Below are 15,347 nucleotides of genomic sequence, written 5' to 3' on the forward strand. Positions count from 1 at the left end.
GAAAGCCGATGTTGCTAAGTACGTAGGAAAATGTTTGACGTGTTCTAAGGTTAAAGCTGAGCATCAGAAACCATCAGGTCTACTTCAACAACCCGAAATCCCGGAATGGAAATGGGAAAACATTACCATGGATTTCATCACTAAATTGCCAAGGACTGCAAGTGGTTTTGATACTATTTGGGTAATAGTTGATCGTCTCACCAAATCAGCACACTTCCTGCCAATAAGAGAAGATGACAAGATGGAGAAGTTAGCACGACTATATTTGAAGGAAGTCGTCTCCAAACATGGAATACCAATCTCTATTATCTCTGATAGGGATGGCAGATTTATTTCAAGATTCTGGCGGACATTACAGCAAGCATTAGGAACTCGTCTAGACATGAGTACTGCCTATCATCCACAAACTGATGGGCAGAGCGAAAGGACGATACAAACGCTTGAAGACATGCTACGAGCATGTGTTATTGATTTCGGAAACAGTTGGGATCGACATCTACCGTTAGCAGAATTTTTCTACAACAACAGCTACCATTCAAGCATTGAGATGGCGCCGTTTGAAGCACTTTATGGTAGAAAGTGCAGGTCTCCAATTTGTTGGAGTGAAGTGGGGGATAGACAGATTACGGGTCCGGAGATTATACAAGAAACTACCGAGAAGATCATCCAAATTCAACAACGGTTGAAAACCGGCCAAAGTCGACAAAAGAGCTACGCTGACATTAAAAGAAAAGATATAGAATTTGAAATTGGAGAGATGGTCATGCTTAAAGTTGCACCTTGGAAAGGCGTTTTTCGATTTGGTAAACGAGGGAAATTAAATCCAAGGTATATTGGACCATTCAAGATTATTGATCGTGTCGGACCAGTAGCTTACCGACTTGAGTTACCTCAACAACTCGCGGCTGTACATAACACTTTCCACGTCTCGAATTTGAAGAAATGTTTTGCTAAAGAAGATCTCACTATTCCGTTAGATGAAATCCAAATCAACGAAAAACTTCAATTCATCGAAGAACCCGTCGAAATAATGGATCGTGAGGTTAAAAGACTTAAGCAAAACAAGATACCAATTGTTAAGGTTCGATGGAATGCTCGTAGAGGACCCGAGTTCACCTGGGAGCATGAAGATCAGATGAAGAAGAAATACCCGCATCTATTTCCAGAAGATTCGTCAACACCTTCAACAGCTTAAAATTTCGGGATGAAATTTATTTAACGGGTAGGTACTGTAGTGACCCGAACTTTTCCATGTTTATATATATTAATTGAGATTGATATTTACATGACTAAATGTTTCCAACATGTTAAGCAATCAAACTTGTTAAGACTTGATTTATTGAAATATGTTTCATATAGACAATTGACCACCCAAGTTGACCGGTGATTCACGAACGTTAAAACTTGTAAAAACTATATGATGACATATATATGGATATATATATATAGTTAACATGATACTATGATAAGTAAACATATCATTAAGTATATTAACAATGAACTACATATGTAAAAACAAGACTACTAACTTAATGATTTTTAAACGAGACATATATGTAACGATTATCGTTGTAAAGACGTTTAATGTATATATATCATATTAAGAGATATTCATACATGATAATATCATGATAATATAATAATTTAAAATCTCATTTGATATTATAAACATTGGGTTAACAACATTTAACAAGATCGTTAACCTAAAGGTTTCAAAACAACACTTACATGTAACGACTAACGATGACTTAACGAATCAGTTAAAATGTATATACATGTAGTGTTTTAATATGTATTTATACACTTTTGGAAGACTTCAATACACTTATCAAAATACTTCTACTTAACAAAAATGCTTACAATTACATCCTCGTTCAGTTTCATCAACAATTCTACTCGTATGCACCCGTATTCGTACTCGTACAATACACAGCTTTTAGATGTATGTACTATTGGTATATACACTCCAATGATCAGCTCTTAGCAGCCCATGTGAGTCACCTAACACATGTGGGAACCATCATTTGGCAACTAGCATGAAATATCTCATAAAATTACAAAAATATGAGTAATCATTCATGACTTATTTACATGAAAACAAAATTACATATCCTTTATATCTAATCCATACACCAACGACCAAAAACACCTACAAACACTTTCATTCTTCAATTTTCTTCATCTAATTGATCTCTCTCAAGTTCTATCTTCAAGTTCTAAGTGTTCTTCATATATTCTACAAGTTCTAGTTACATAAAATCAAGAATACTTTCAAGTTTGCTAGCTCACTTCCAATCTTGTAAGGTGATCATCCAACCTCAAGAAATCTTTGTTTCTTACAGTAGGTTATCATTCTAATACAAGGTAATAATCATATTCAAACTTTGGTTCAATTTCTATAACTATAACAATCTTATTTCAAGTGATGATCTTACTTGAACTTGTTTTCGTGTCATGATTCTGCTTCAAGAACTTCGAGCCATCCAAGGATCCATTGAAGCTAGATCCATTTTTCTCTTTTCCAGTAGGTTTATCCAAGGAACTTAAGGTAGTAATGATGTTCATAACATCATTCGATTCATACATATAAAGCTATATTATTCGAAGGTTTAAACTTGTAATCACTAGAACATAGTTTAGTTAATTCTAAACTTGTTCGCAAACAAAAGTTAATCCTTCTAACTTGACTTTTAAAATCAAATAAACACATGTTCTATATCTATATGATATGCTAACTTAATGATTTAAAACCTGGAAACACGAAAAACACCGTAAAACCGGATTTACGCCGTCGTCGTAACACCGCGGGCTGTTTTGGGTTAGTTAATTAAAAACTATGATAAACTTTGATTTAAAAGTTGTTATTCTGAGAAAATGATTGTTATTATGAACATGAAACTATATCCAAAAATTATGGTTAAACTCAAAGTGGAAGTATGTTTTCTAAAATGGTCATCTAGACGTCGTTCTTTCGACTGAAATGACTACCTTTACAAAAACGACTTGTAACTTATTTTTTCGACTATAAACCTATACTTTTTCTGTTTAGATTCATAAAATAGAGTTCAATATGAAACCATAGCAATTTGATTCACTCAAAACGGATTTAAAATGAAGAAGTTATGGGTAAAACAAGATTGAATAATTTTTCTCATTTTAGCTACGTGAAAATTGGTAACAAATCTATTCCAACCATAACTTAATCAACTTGTATTGTATATTATGTAATCTTGAGATACCATAGACACGTATACAATGTTTCGACCTATGATGTCGACACATCTATATATGTTTCGGAACAACCATAGACACTCTATATGTGAATGTTGGAGTTAGCTATACAGGGTTGAGGTTGATTCCAAAATATATATAGTTTGAGTTGTGATCAATACTGAGATACGTATACACTGGGTCGTGGATTGATTCAAGATAATATTTATCGATTTATTTCTGTACATCTAACTGTGGACAACTAGTTGTAGGTTACTAACGAGGACAGCTGACTTAATAAACTTAAAACATCAAAATATATTAAAAGTGTTGTAAATATATTTTGAACATACTTTGATATATATATGTATATATTGTTATAGGTTCGTGAATCAACCAGTGGCCAAGTCTTACTTCCCGACGAAGTAAAAATCTGTGAAAGTGAGTTATAGTCCCACTTTTAAAATCTAATATTTTTGGGATGAGAATACATGCAGGTTTTATAAATGATTTACAAAATAGACACAAGTACGTGAAACTACATTCTATGGTTGAATTATCGAAATCGAATATGCCCCTTTTTATTAAGTCTGGTAATCTAAGAATTAGGGAACAGACACCCTAATTGACGCGAATCCTAAAGATAGATCTATTGGGCCTAACAAACCCCATCCAAAGTACCGGATGCTTTAGTACTTCGAAATTTATATCATATCCGAAGGGTGTCCCGGAATGATGGGGATATTCTTATATATGCATCTTGTTAATGTCGGTTACCAGGTGTTCACCATATGAATGATTTTTATCTCTATGTATGGGATGTGTATTGAAATATGAAATCTTGTGGTCTATTATTATTATGATTTGATATATATAGGTTAAACCTATAACTCACCAACATTTTTGTTGACGTTTTAAGCATGTTTATTCTCAGGTGATTATTAAGAGCTTCTGCTGTCGCATACTTAAATAAGGACGAGATTTGGAGTCCATGCTTGTATGATATTGTGTAAAAACTGCATTCAAGAAACTTATTTTGTTGTAACATATTTGTATTGTAAACCATTATGTAATGGTCGTGTGTAAACAGGATATTTTAGATTATCATTATTTGATAATCTACGTAAAGCTCTTTAAACCTTTATTGATGAAATAAAGGTTATGGTTTGTTTTAAAATGAATGCAGTCTTTGAAAAACGTCTCATATAGAGGTCAAAACCTCGCAACGAAATCAATTAATATGGAACGTTTTTAATCAATAAGAACGGGACATTTCACGCTTGTGGTCCCAAAACGTGTCATGCTAGGAAAGGTCTCCACACCCTTATAAGGCATGTTTCGTTCCCCTCTCCAACCGATGTGGGACGGATGTAACACGGATGTTACAATCCTCCCCCCTAATGGGACACAGCATCCTCGCTGTGCACGTTTGGTCCGGGGTCTGGCTCTGATACCATCTGTAACATCCCAGGTAAACGTTCCCCGTAGCATGATATTGTCCGCTTTGCCCGTAGGCGTACGGATTTTTCTTGGCAACCACACACGACGAGCACTTTCCCAGGAGGTCACCCACCCTGGTAGTGCTCTCGCCTGAGCACGCTTAACTGCAGAGTTCTCATGAGATCTGCTGCGCTTGTGGTCCCAAAACGTGTCATGCTAGGAAAGGTCTCCACACCCTTATAAGGCATGCTTCGTTCCCCTCTCCAACCGATGTGGGACGGATGTAACACGGATGTTACACTCACCTTAACGCCTTGATGAATGCAACCGAAATAATTCGCCACACGTCAATGGAAAGTACCTATTCCATTATCACATAAACAAACAACACCATTAGGGTGGATTTACAAACCAACCCAAATTGACACTTAGTGCAGTTTCGACCTAATTGCACTTTCAAACACAATCCAAGCCCAAGCTCGCCAATAATCACTAACTAGAGTTATAATAATTTTAATAACGCCAATCAAACCCAATCATAAGTGTTAAACACTTATCTTGCCCAAAATGACACCTAAACCCTAATTTTGACCAATTTCAAAATTAGTCAACCACATGCATTCAAATGGGTTCCAACACTTCCAAAATCACTAAACTAAGTGATTACACCCAAAGTCAAAGCCTAATCATGGCCAAAACGTCAACCAACCCAAAACCCACCAAGTATCAAAAGTAACTAGTCACCATAAACTCACTTCATCATCTAAATGGGTTTTACAAATAACAAGCTCAAAACCCTAACTTGAATATCAAATCATAAAGATGAAATTCGGAGTTGAGACTTACCAATACCACCAAAATGATGCCGTTGACGAGTGGAACAACTTTAACTCTCGTGACCCGACCCAAAATACTCTTCTTCTTCCCCGATTCAAGCTTTCTCTCACTAAAATGGTTTTCCCACTCTAGGGTTTGAAGAAGGAGGTGAAATGTGTGAAAAATGAGATAAGGATAAGCTTGATATTAGTTTTTATGTTCTCAAACCGTCCACATAGTGAAAAGACTAAAACACCCCAAAAGATACCCTTAAAAACTGGTCAAAATAGTCAGTTCAGCGACAGTGCGTTCCGCGACGACTCAAACGCGATAACATCACCCAAAACGCGACAATTCGATCAGGGACGGGCTTCTTTAGTGTGTCGCATTTCAACCACATGTGTCACGTACCGCGACAGTCTGGGACACGATAAACCTTCCCAAAACGATGGTTCACCAGTTTGTCCACTTTCCAACGTTTAATTAATTTAAATCAACCACGGTTAAAGTTAAACGTTCACAAGGTTAAATACGCACCTTTGGACCATGTACAAGGAAAAACGGGGTGTTACATGATGATCTCATAAGGGGTAGTTAAACGTCGACCCACCATCGTCTGGTTAGCCGATAAGTGATGGCTCAGGGAGAATACTAGATTTTATGTTCATAGAACGTTACTTGTGATGCGCAACTCTAAGCTTCCGATGGCGCGGCTTGTAGCTTTCTTGAAGGGAGTTACTAATAGTAGTATATGTGTAAAAATATATGTTGTATATCATGTCTATAGTGGGAGCTCGAGAGCTTATTTATAGGCAAGTATCTTTGTCTTTTAGTGATACGCGGCGAGACAAAAGGGTACATCATCCTTTATAAATTGTTCTATCATGTCTGTAAGGTCATACAAGCAAAGGTGGTCCTTGGTACGACATGTCAGCTGTCCGCACCATTAGTTGGCGTAAGGATCGTGCCGACCATTTGCAGCGTACTTTGTCACGCTGTATACTTTATGTACTTACCAGGCATCCGTTCGTAGCTAAGGTTTGCGTAATCAACACATATATCTTGTAGCGGCACTCGTGTACAGCGCGTTTGATGTGAATACATAGGGTAACTGTTTATGCGCATATATATATATATATATATATATATATATATATATATATATATATATATATATATATATATATATATATATATATATATATATATATATATATATATATATATATTAGGTGTAATTTTACGTGTGGTGTCGAACTCTCAAGTGCATTTGATGTTAGACTGATGTGTGGGGCAGTCGCTACCTCTCCGCATGTATTTCCATACTCCTTTATATGATGGGGCTCTCCAAATTTTGGCCTTACGACAACTGTCATCCAGTTTTTACGTGCAACATTCAAGGTATGTCAATAACAATATATATTTATTAATAATGTGATCATGTTTTTGTTCTGTGCACTTACTATGTCATTATTGTACAAAGAAATCTCTTATTGAATTTCTAAAAGCCGCGAGTCTGACACATGTTTCTTTTAGCCATACGAAGGTAAACAAGCGTCCCCTACCTCCGGCGTCCGTAGTGCCAACCAAGGGTCGAAAGTGTCTCGTAAGGGTAAATCTTTGGCGGATGAAGGTGACCAACATTCATATTCTAAGAAGAAAGCACCTAGTCCTGCATTCTTTTACTGTGAAAAGAGGACACGCCAAAAGAGGTGTGGGACAGATGTGATCCATTTGATGAACGCAGTGTAATCCATCCTCCCTCATCGCCAAAACGTTCTAAGACCAGTACGCTTTCCATTGTTTGTGATTGTCATCCTATCGCTTAGCCAAACTCTGGTGTATCCTTTTATTGATGTATTTGTTTTTCGCCAGATGGCCATAATAGTGGGTGCACCGCAGAGGGTATAGACGAGCCTATTCAGGTGCACAGTGATTCTTCTAGCGAAGGTGCACACGAAACTCACCGGGATCCTCCGGAGAATAGTACCGCTAGAGGTACTTGTGCCAATGACAAACCTTCCGATGAAATAACCTCGCGTAGGGAAACGATTTATGGGTCTCTGCGTTAAGCTCGACAAAATGACTTCAGAGAAGGACGATCTTCAAGTCAGGCTTAATGTTGCTTTGTCAAAAGAGGCTAAAAAGGAGGGGTATCTTTGCAGGTTGTTGGTTCATCATGCGGATGTGGAGCGTCGTGCTCGCATGGATGAGCGCGAATTCGATCGTCTCAAACCTGGACTCCCTATAATAAAATCCGATGGGGAAACTCGAAACCAGATATTTTTGGATTGAGTTCAGCCGGTAAATGGGTCTAAGGCCGGGTATGGGAAAGGTTTTTAATTTTCTCGCGCGTTAGTGTTCGGGGATGATTTTAGACACGAACCCGATTACCCGGCCCGTATAACCAAAAAAGACCCGAGTCCATATACCCGGCCTGTAAACCCGATAATCGGCCCGTAAACCCGATTACTCGGCCCGTATACTCGATTATCCAGCCCGTATACTCGAAACAAAACTTGAATACCGGTATAAAACCCCATTTACCCGATAGTTCATAACAAATTGGGGACCGGATACTTGTGGAGAAACCCGTTTACTCACTAGCTAGTAACTAAATGGGGACTCGACGGGTCCGGGTCTGGGTCCGGGTTTGGGACGGGTTTTTATAATCGGGTTCGGGTCTGGGATTACCTAAACCCGACCCAAACCCGATCCGATGTCATCCCTAACATTGAGAAACCTTCGTGGCTACAAAGAGGTATTGTATATCTTCTCTCAGAATACGAACTTAAAACCACCAGGTGTTTCACCATCCATTAGAGACCAACTTAGGTTCTCGATATCATTAAAAAAAAGTCTGAGGTTAAAACCTCAATAAAAGTGATCTCGGGGTGACTTAAGAAAAGGTCATAATAATTGTAGAATAACTCGATTAAACCTCGTATACATCTAAGTAAAAATAATCATCCACTCACCTGAACAACAGATAAAATTTGTCCGAGCTAAATTGTACGGAGTATCCGTTTAGGTTAACTGTTATTCATCAGAAAATGAGTAATAAGAACAAATGAAGCACAAACGTGTTTTGTATTTATACGTCATAGTTTCTTGGATCAATTCTCAATATCTTACTGTTTATTAGGATCGTTTGATTAGAAACAAAAATGTAATCTGGGGTTCAACCAAACTGTGATCTTTTTAATTTTTTAAATTGGTGCAAGTGAACAATGTATGTGGTTATTACTTTGCATGTGTTTCTGGTGTTTTCTCGTATGGTTGTTGGCTTCATTGGATTTATATTGCATTTCTACATGCAAGTTTAAGAATGTAGATAGCAACCACTAATAAATTCTATTCATGACCAGTAACATAAGACTTGTAACTTAAATGGTGTATCCTACGGTTTACGGTTTACATGCATAAAAATATCATTTCTATACGGAATAACCGATCGGAGCACATAAAAAAAGTGTTAAAAGCATTTTTTAATATGTACCCATTCAGCGTGTTCCGTCAAGAACAATGAATAAATTACACATCATGCCGCCCGCCGTTTTGCGTAAGCCCTGAAGGCAGCTTTCTATGTTTAAGCCCTTAAGTAATCACGTGAGCAGCACACATGACACATAACTATTTAGCATAAAGTCGGTTACGTATATCTCGCGTAAATCAATCAATAGCAGAATAACACGTGTCTCCGAATATCACAGAGCATTCATGCCTATAAATAGGTCACTTTGGTGATCACTTTACAACTATGGACTTGTGACAGAGAACACACTTTCTCTCTCACAATACTTTCTCTAGAACTTAAACACTTAGCCGCAGAGCGCTAGACGGACCAACTCATAGTTTGGTTCCGCAAGATTGATAAAGCCACCCCACAAAATTTTGGCCATGAACCGGGTCTGATGGGATCCGTCCCGAGGAAAAACATCAATCGTCAATCTACCTCATCACACTAAGTAGTTCTAGCTTTGTACTGATACTTGTTAGCCGCTAGACGGAAATAAGTATCAACATAACTTGTAAGTGTTGAGTTGATATTTAGAGTAGGTGTTTGAAGGTTTGTAATAAGGACCTGGACTTGAAATTCTTATAAATCGCAAAGGTGTACCAACACATACGGATAACGAATAACTAAATTCATGGTTAATTAAAATCCACCCATGAAAAAAACAAGTGATGCATCTTAAATCCTAGATTACAGGGTTACCACTATTTGAATCTATATACATACATACCATGGCTAAGAAACAACAAAACCATGGCTAATAAGATCATCACATCCATCTTATCATCAGTCTTGGTCGTTGGCTGTGTCCTCGGGGTCGTAACTTTAATTGTCAACAACGAAGATTCGGATGTTAATATCAACACGAGCATCAAAGCCGCATACAACATCTGTAAACCAACCGAGTACAAAGAGGCTTGCAACAAAGCCATAACCGATGTGGCTAAGAACTCGTCAGCCACCAACGAGGACTACGTCCTTGCAGCCATTCGTGCAACGTCCAGTGAATTGCAAAAGGCCCTCGAAAAGGCGACCGCCAAGAATAAATATTTGGGTGATTACAAACAAGAATCCCATGGTGAACTCGAAAGGTGCGATAAAAGGATAGGATACGCTACTGATGAGCTCAAACAGGTGCTTCGGGTTGTATTTGAAACAGAAACGGTCTCATTAGCCGAACAGATTGACCCGATCCTTGTTTGGTTGACTGCAATTCGTTCGTACCATACAACATGTGTTGAGAAGATCAGAGACGAAAAACTCAAAAAAGACATGCAAGAAGGAATGCAAACGTCCAACGAGCAAACGTTTAGTGCTCAAAAGATTGTGTATAACGTACTCGGTATTCTTAAGGACTTCGGAGTTGATTTGGGCGAGTTTGAGGTCCCGAACACTGAACATCGTAGGCTTCTTGATGAGGTCGACGAGATGGACCAACACAGGTTTCCGGACCGCCAACTTACAAAAGGCAGCAAGGGAGGTAAAAAAAAGAAAGTCAAAGGCCTGTTTACTATTCTAATTATTATTATTATCATTCTTGTTATTCTTATTATTTGTAGTAAGATTATATCCTGTTGTTCATAACGTGTTTATAACACGTACTTCATTTTTTGATATACAATTATAATCAAATCCAGTTTACTTATGTAATATCTCATAGACTCATGCGTCAAATAATTATGGTGTTTGGGGTTGTGTTTTCAAATAGTTCTACTGCAATTTCAAGCATAATCACTTTTGAGTGTTTGGAGAAATGATTTGTCTTTATTCTCGTATAGGGAAAGGATTATCTACATCTCACCTCTCCATACACCACTTATGTGGTATTGAGTTTTGTTATTATTGTTGTTGTAGCCAGATATTATTATGTGACCGTTTTCGACCCTTTTGCTAGTCACTTTAATTAAGATATTATTCTAGTGAGCTTTGAACCTGATATTAATGGATACTAGTTTATAACCCGCGACTTCGCGGGACTATGTTATACGAGTAATTTTTTTATAATGGCTTTAAGTGTTAAATGAAGTATATGAAATTTGTAAAATTATTTGCTACATAGGATAAGTAATTAATAGTGTAATAAGTCTTTTTTACTCGATTTTCAATGTCGACTTATAGTTGATATTCATGGAGGATCTTACTAACGTACAGATTATAACTAACAGTTGATAACGAAGGATCTTACTAATGTACAGATTATAACTAACAATGTGAGAATGAAAAATGATATAACACAAAACATAATACATTTCTAACGAATTCATATGCTTAGATATATATATATATATATATATATATATATATATATATATATATATATATATATATATATATATATATATATATATATATATATATATATATATATATATATATTATTTATTTATTTATTTATTTATTTATTTATTTCAGTTGACATATCATTACAACTCGACCCGCACAGAATTTATCTTATCTAGCCTTCATATGCCTTCGTTACCTGATAATAGAACATAGACACAATACATATTGCAGATATGTGTACAAACAATACACATCGGAGGTGTGAAGTGGCCTTGTAATCTCACTTGAAGTTATGATTTCATTAATCATGGCTCCGTATCTCCGAATTCTCGCAGTCCAGATTAACATAATACCTCAAGATTTTTTTAAACCATAATACCTCAAGATTAAGTAGCATAAATGGCAACTTAATGCATTTCTTTTGATTCTGTGACTATATTATTAAGATTTGATCAAAAACTGCGCCAAATTATAGTCAACCAAGTTAAGGGTATATAGCTAATTCTTCATCATTTTCAATCTTTAGTTAGTTAATGAATAAATTTGCCAATTTCAATTTTGTAAGCCGATAAATCAAAAGGTAAAAAAAAATAAAAATTATACCAATACTTTAACAGTTGTAGAAGACTCCTTGGTAGCAAGATACTTCCTGAGGCAATTGTTTGTCCTTTAATTTTTAAATCTTGAAATCAAACCATGAAAAATTAAGTCATTCAACATGTGTAGATTGCCAAAGAAGAGTCAAGTTCAATCCCACTGGCTACACTTTGGATGCATAAATAGCACGGCCAAGAATCTTCTTAATGGTTGCTTTCAAACTGATAGAAAATTAACCACCCTAAATGTATAAGGTCAAACACATTTCAAGAAACCAAAAAGTGTGAGAAATTTTAAGTTTAACAACATAAGATAGTAGAATACCCAACCCATACTCCTGAACAGGTTGTTCCCTGTACTAATATATTTGAAAATTTCAACTTTGAAAGCAACATGTTATTAATCAATTTAATTATGATTTAATTATCCAACACATATTTGAAACCACATTAGGAAATCACGTTATAGATCTAATCGACTACCAAATTAAACTTCAAAGCAACATAAGTTTCACAGATATACCTTGACTCTTTATCTCTAGATCTTATGGTGGTTAACAACTTTATTGTAAACTTCCAAAATTATGATCACAGATAAAAAGTTACTACCCCTGCAGACTGTAAGCTTTTTATCATCTGCGTCAAATAGACATTATAAAAAAAGGTAAGTTCTTCTATGCAATTTGAACATTTGTTGGTATATAAAGCTATACAAGCTCCCTGAAACTTCAACATATCCAGTAATAAACACAATCACCTAATACATCAACAAAAAGAATACCTTTAAGGATTGAAGAGACTAGGAATGAAACATAAATTGATAGTTAGGAACAAACTATAAAATATTAAGAACCATACTATTAGTTAAATTACAAAACTTTCGACTTCCATCAATCTTCACAATATCTTACGTTGATCTAATCGGCATCTACTGCGTCATGTTACATGATAAGTTAAAAATCTAATTACTTAAGGTCCTTTTACTCTTCTACTAATGAGTACACTATGGTAGAAAATGCAAGGTTGTCTTACATCCGTCCAAAGCATACCCTTGATTGTATGAGTATTAAAAAATTATTCACATTATTGTTAAACAAGGCTGTATCAGCTCTAAATTGTAACTCATATCCTTAAATTTTCAAATTCAAATAAAAGTATACATGGATACCCTCTTAAATTTATATACTAAAATTTATCTTTCAACAATACTAAATATTACACGAATTCATGAAGTTGTTTCCATTCAAGCATTTTATCAAAAGGTTCATATGCACACAAGTTTTGTAAGTCAAAAAATAGTTAAGATACCAACAAACAAAAAAACATTTAGCCATTAAATTAAGAGGCAAACCTTATCATATAAACCTTGCAGGACACGAGATGCTAGAATCACGACTTCGAAATTCTTGTACTCCGAATGTAACCCTAATTGATTTTCTAACAAACAACAAATTAGTATGAAATCAAAAATGAAATTGAATTCAAAGTTTCGAATAATTCAAGATTAGAAATCGTATGAAACGAATACCTTTATAGCATAAACATTGCAAGACACGAGATGCTAGAATCACGACTTCGAAACTCTTGTCGTCCGTATGTAACCCCAATTGATTTCCCAACAAACAACAAATTAGTATCAAATCAAATTTTCTAACCCGAAGCTATATGTTATAAAATTGAACTCGGAGTTTTGATATATTCAAGATTAGAAATCGTACGAAACGAATACCTTCATTAATTTCGGAGCATTTGCTATGATTTACGTGAACTGTGATAATCAATTATTCACCATAACTACCAAGAGGATTACGAACCCTAAATTGATTCAATCGATGATGAATTCTTAGTGATTTCTGGTTATTTTTAACTATTAGGAGATGTGTAGACAATTTCCAATAAGAATTGTGTGCCACAATTTGTACGTCACCGATTGATTCAAAGGAACGATATGCATCTTGATTACTATATTGAATGAATGGATGTTTGTGAATAATGGGGGAGAGCACCGGTGTACCCCGTGTTTTTGTTACAGGTTTTAAGGGTATTTTAGACAATAAACAATAGAATTTTTAAGAGAGAGACAAATGTTGAGCGATCAAACAATCTAATGGTTGAATTTGCGGACATAGCTCAACGGTTCACCCTATGTACTTTGTGTCATGGGATAGGGAGAGGTCATGAGTTCGATCCTTAGGGATGACATGATTTTCTTTAAAATAATTGAACACCAATAATGGTGGTATAATATTGACCCTATACGGAGGTTTTACTGGATTCGTTCACGGACCTCTACTCAGGAACACTGCCCGCATGGATGTGTTCTCGGGTACCGTCGATCGGGTTCGGGTTTCCGCCCGAACGTATGTGATACGTGCAAATGATGAGGGTCGTTGAAATAAATGATCTATTGATGCAAAAAAAAAATCGTCGTTCAAAAAAAAATCGTCGTTGATGTTATTTAATCGAATGATCCTTTTTTCTCCATATAAATTTTTTGAATCTTGATTAGCAAAAAGTGACTTTATTATTATATTCTCCGTATAATATAGAAATATAAATAGATTGTTTAGGTCGTGTATATATATATATATATATATATATATATATATATATATATATATATATATATATATATATATATATATATATAACTTTTATCTATTCGACTAAGTCCATTTTATTGGTTTGTATCCATGTGCATGTACAAGTTATTTATGATCATTAATATTAATTAATATTAATATTAAGATTAATATTAACTAACTTAAACCCGCGAATTCGCGGGATTTTTTTAGGGTCGAATCAAATATCGATTGTTAGAATAATTATATTCGATATACTATTTGTTAGGTTGTTAAACAGTCTAAACCGAAAGCAATCAAATTCTAACCTGAACAAAAACAAATAACACATAGTTGGAAACCATAATACTGGAAGGAGATCTTCACCATAGGTAACTTGACGAACATGAGTTTTCCATAATCCCCTCTATTGACACAACATTTGCAAAAAACAAAATGCAAGTTTTCTCTATGAAGACCCTACTTTATCAGCATAAACTCTATATTCATATTCATCCCATTGCATCGTGGGATTTCGTATTAAAATACGTTGTAGCGGATTGAATACATTTTAAAAATACTAAATGTATGTTTTATTTAGTTACATGATATGTAATAAACTTTAGAAGATAAAAAAGAATCACAATCTTACATTTTATTTATACGTTTTTGTAAGACCCTACACCCAAGTGTACAGGTGTACATAAACGTTAGATAATCAAACTAAAGTAAACTGAAAGTGACAGACTGTGAGTGAGCTTGTGCGCGCTGCGCACAGGCAGTGGTGCACGCCGTGCACCTATCCTGCGACAGAATTCTGCTTTTTGTTATTTTGAGTTAAATGAAGGGCATTTTGGTCTTTTCACTTGAGGCCGGATGTGTAGCCATATTATCAGTTTGGGATCCAATTTTGGATCATATTTC

At 35.5% G+C, this 15,347-nt stretch overlaps 1 protein-coding gene and 1 long non-coding RNA gene across 3 annotated transcripts; one reads left to right on the forward strand and one right to left on the reverse strand.

The window, feature by feature from the left end:
- The first annotated feature begins 9,736 nt into the window (after positions 1–9,736).
- Positions 9,737–11,047, forward strand: LOC139840386 (probable pectinesterase/pectinesterase inhibitor 58). Its single transcript, XM_071830658.1, has 2 exons — positions 9,737–10,463; positions 11,043–11,047. The coding sequence occupies exons 1-2, from the start codon at positions 9,737–9,739 to the stop codon at positions 11,045–11,047; spliced, it is 732 nt and encodes a 243-aa protein (XP_071686759.1).
- A 688-nt stretch (positions 11,048–11,735) lies between these two features.
- LOC139875211 (uncharacterized) lies at positions 11,736–13,834 on the reverse strand. 2 transcript variants are annotated; one of them, XR_011767910.1, is made up of 3 exons: positions 13,214–13,834; positions 12,386–12,498; positions 11,736–12,084 (listed from the first exon to the last, which is right to left on the reverse strand). It is a non-coding gene; the product is annotated as an uncharacterized lncRNA (long non-coding RNA). The 2 variants fall into 2 exon arrangements; XR_011767912.1 differs by having other exon boundaries at positions 11,736–12,104.
- Between the last annotated feature and the right edge of the window lie 1,513 nt (positions 13,835–15,347).

The sequence above is a fragment of the Rutidosis leptorrhynchoides genome, chromosome 1, assembly GCF_046630445.1.
Source record: "Rutidosis leptorrhynchoides isolate AG116_Rl617_1_P2 chromosome 1, CSIRO_AGI_Rlap_v1, whole genome shotgun sequence".
NCBI classification, from domain to species: domain Eukaryota; kingdom Viridiplantae; phylum Streptophyta; class Magnoliopsida; order Asterales; family Asteraceae; genus Rutidosis; species Rutidosis leptorrhynchoides.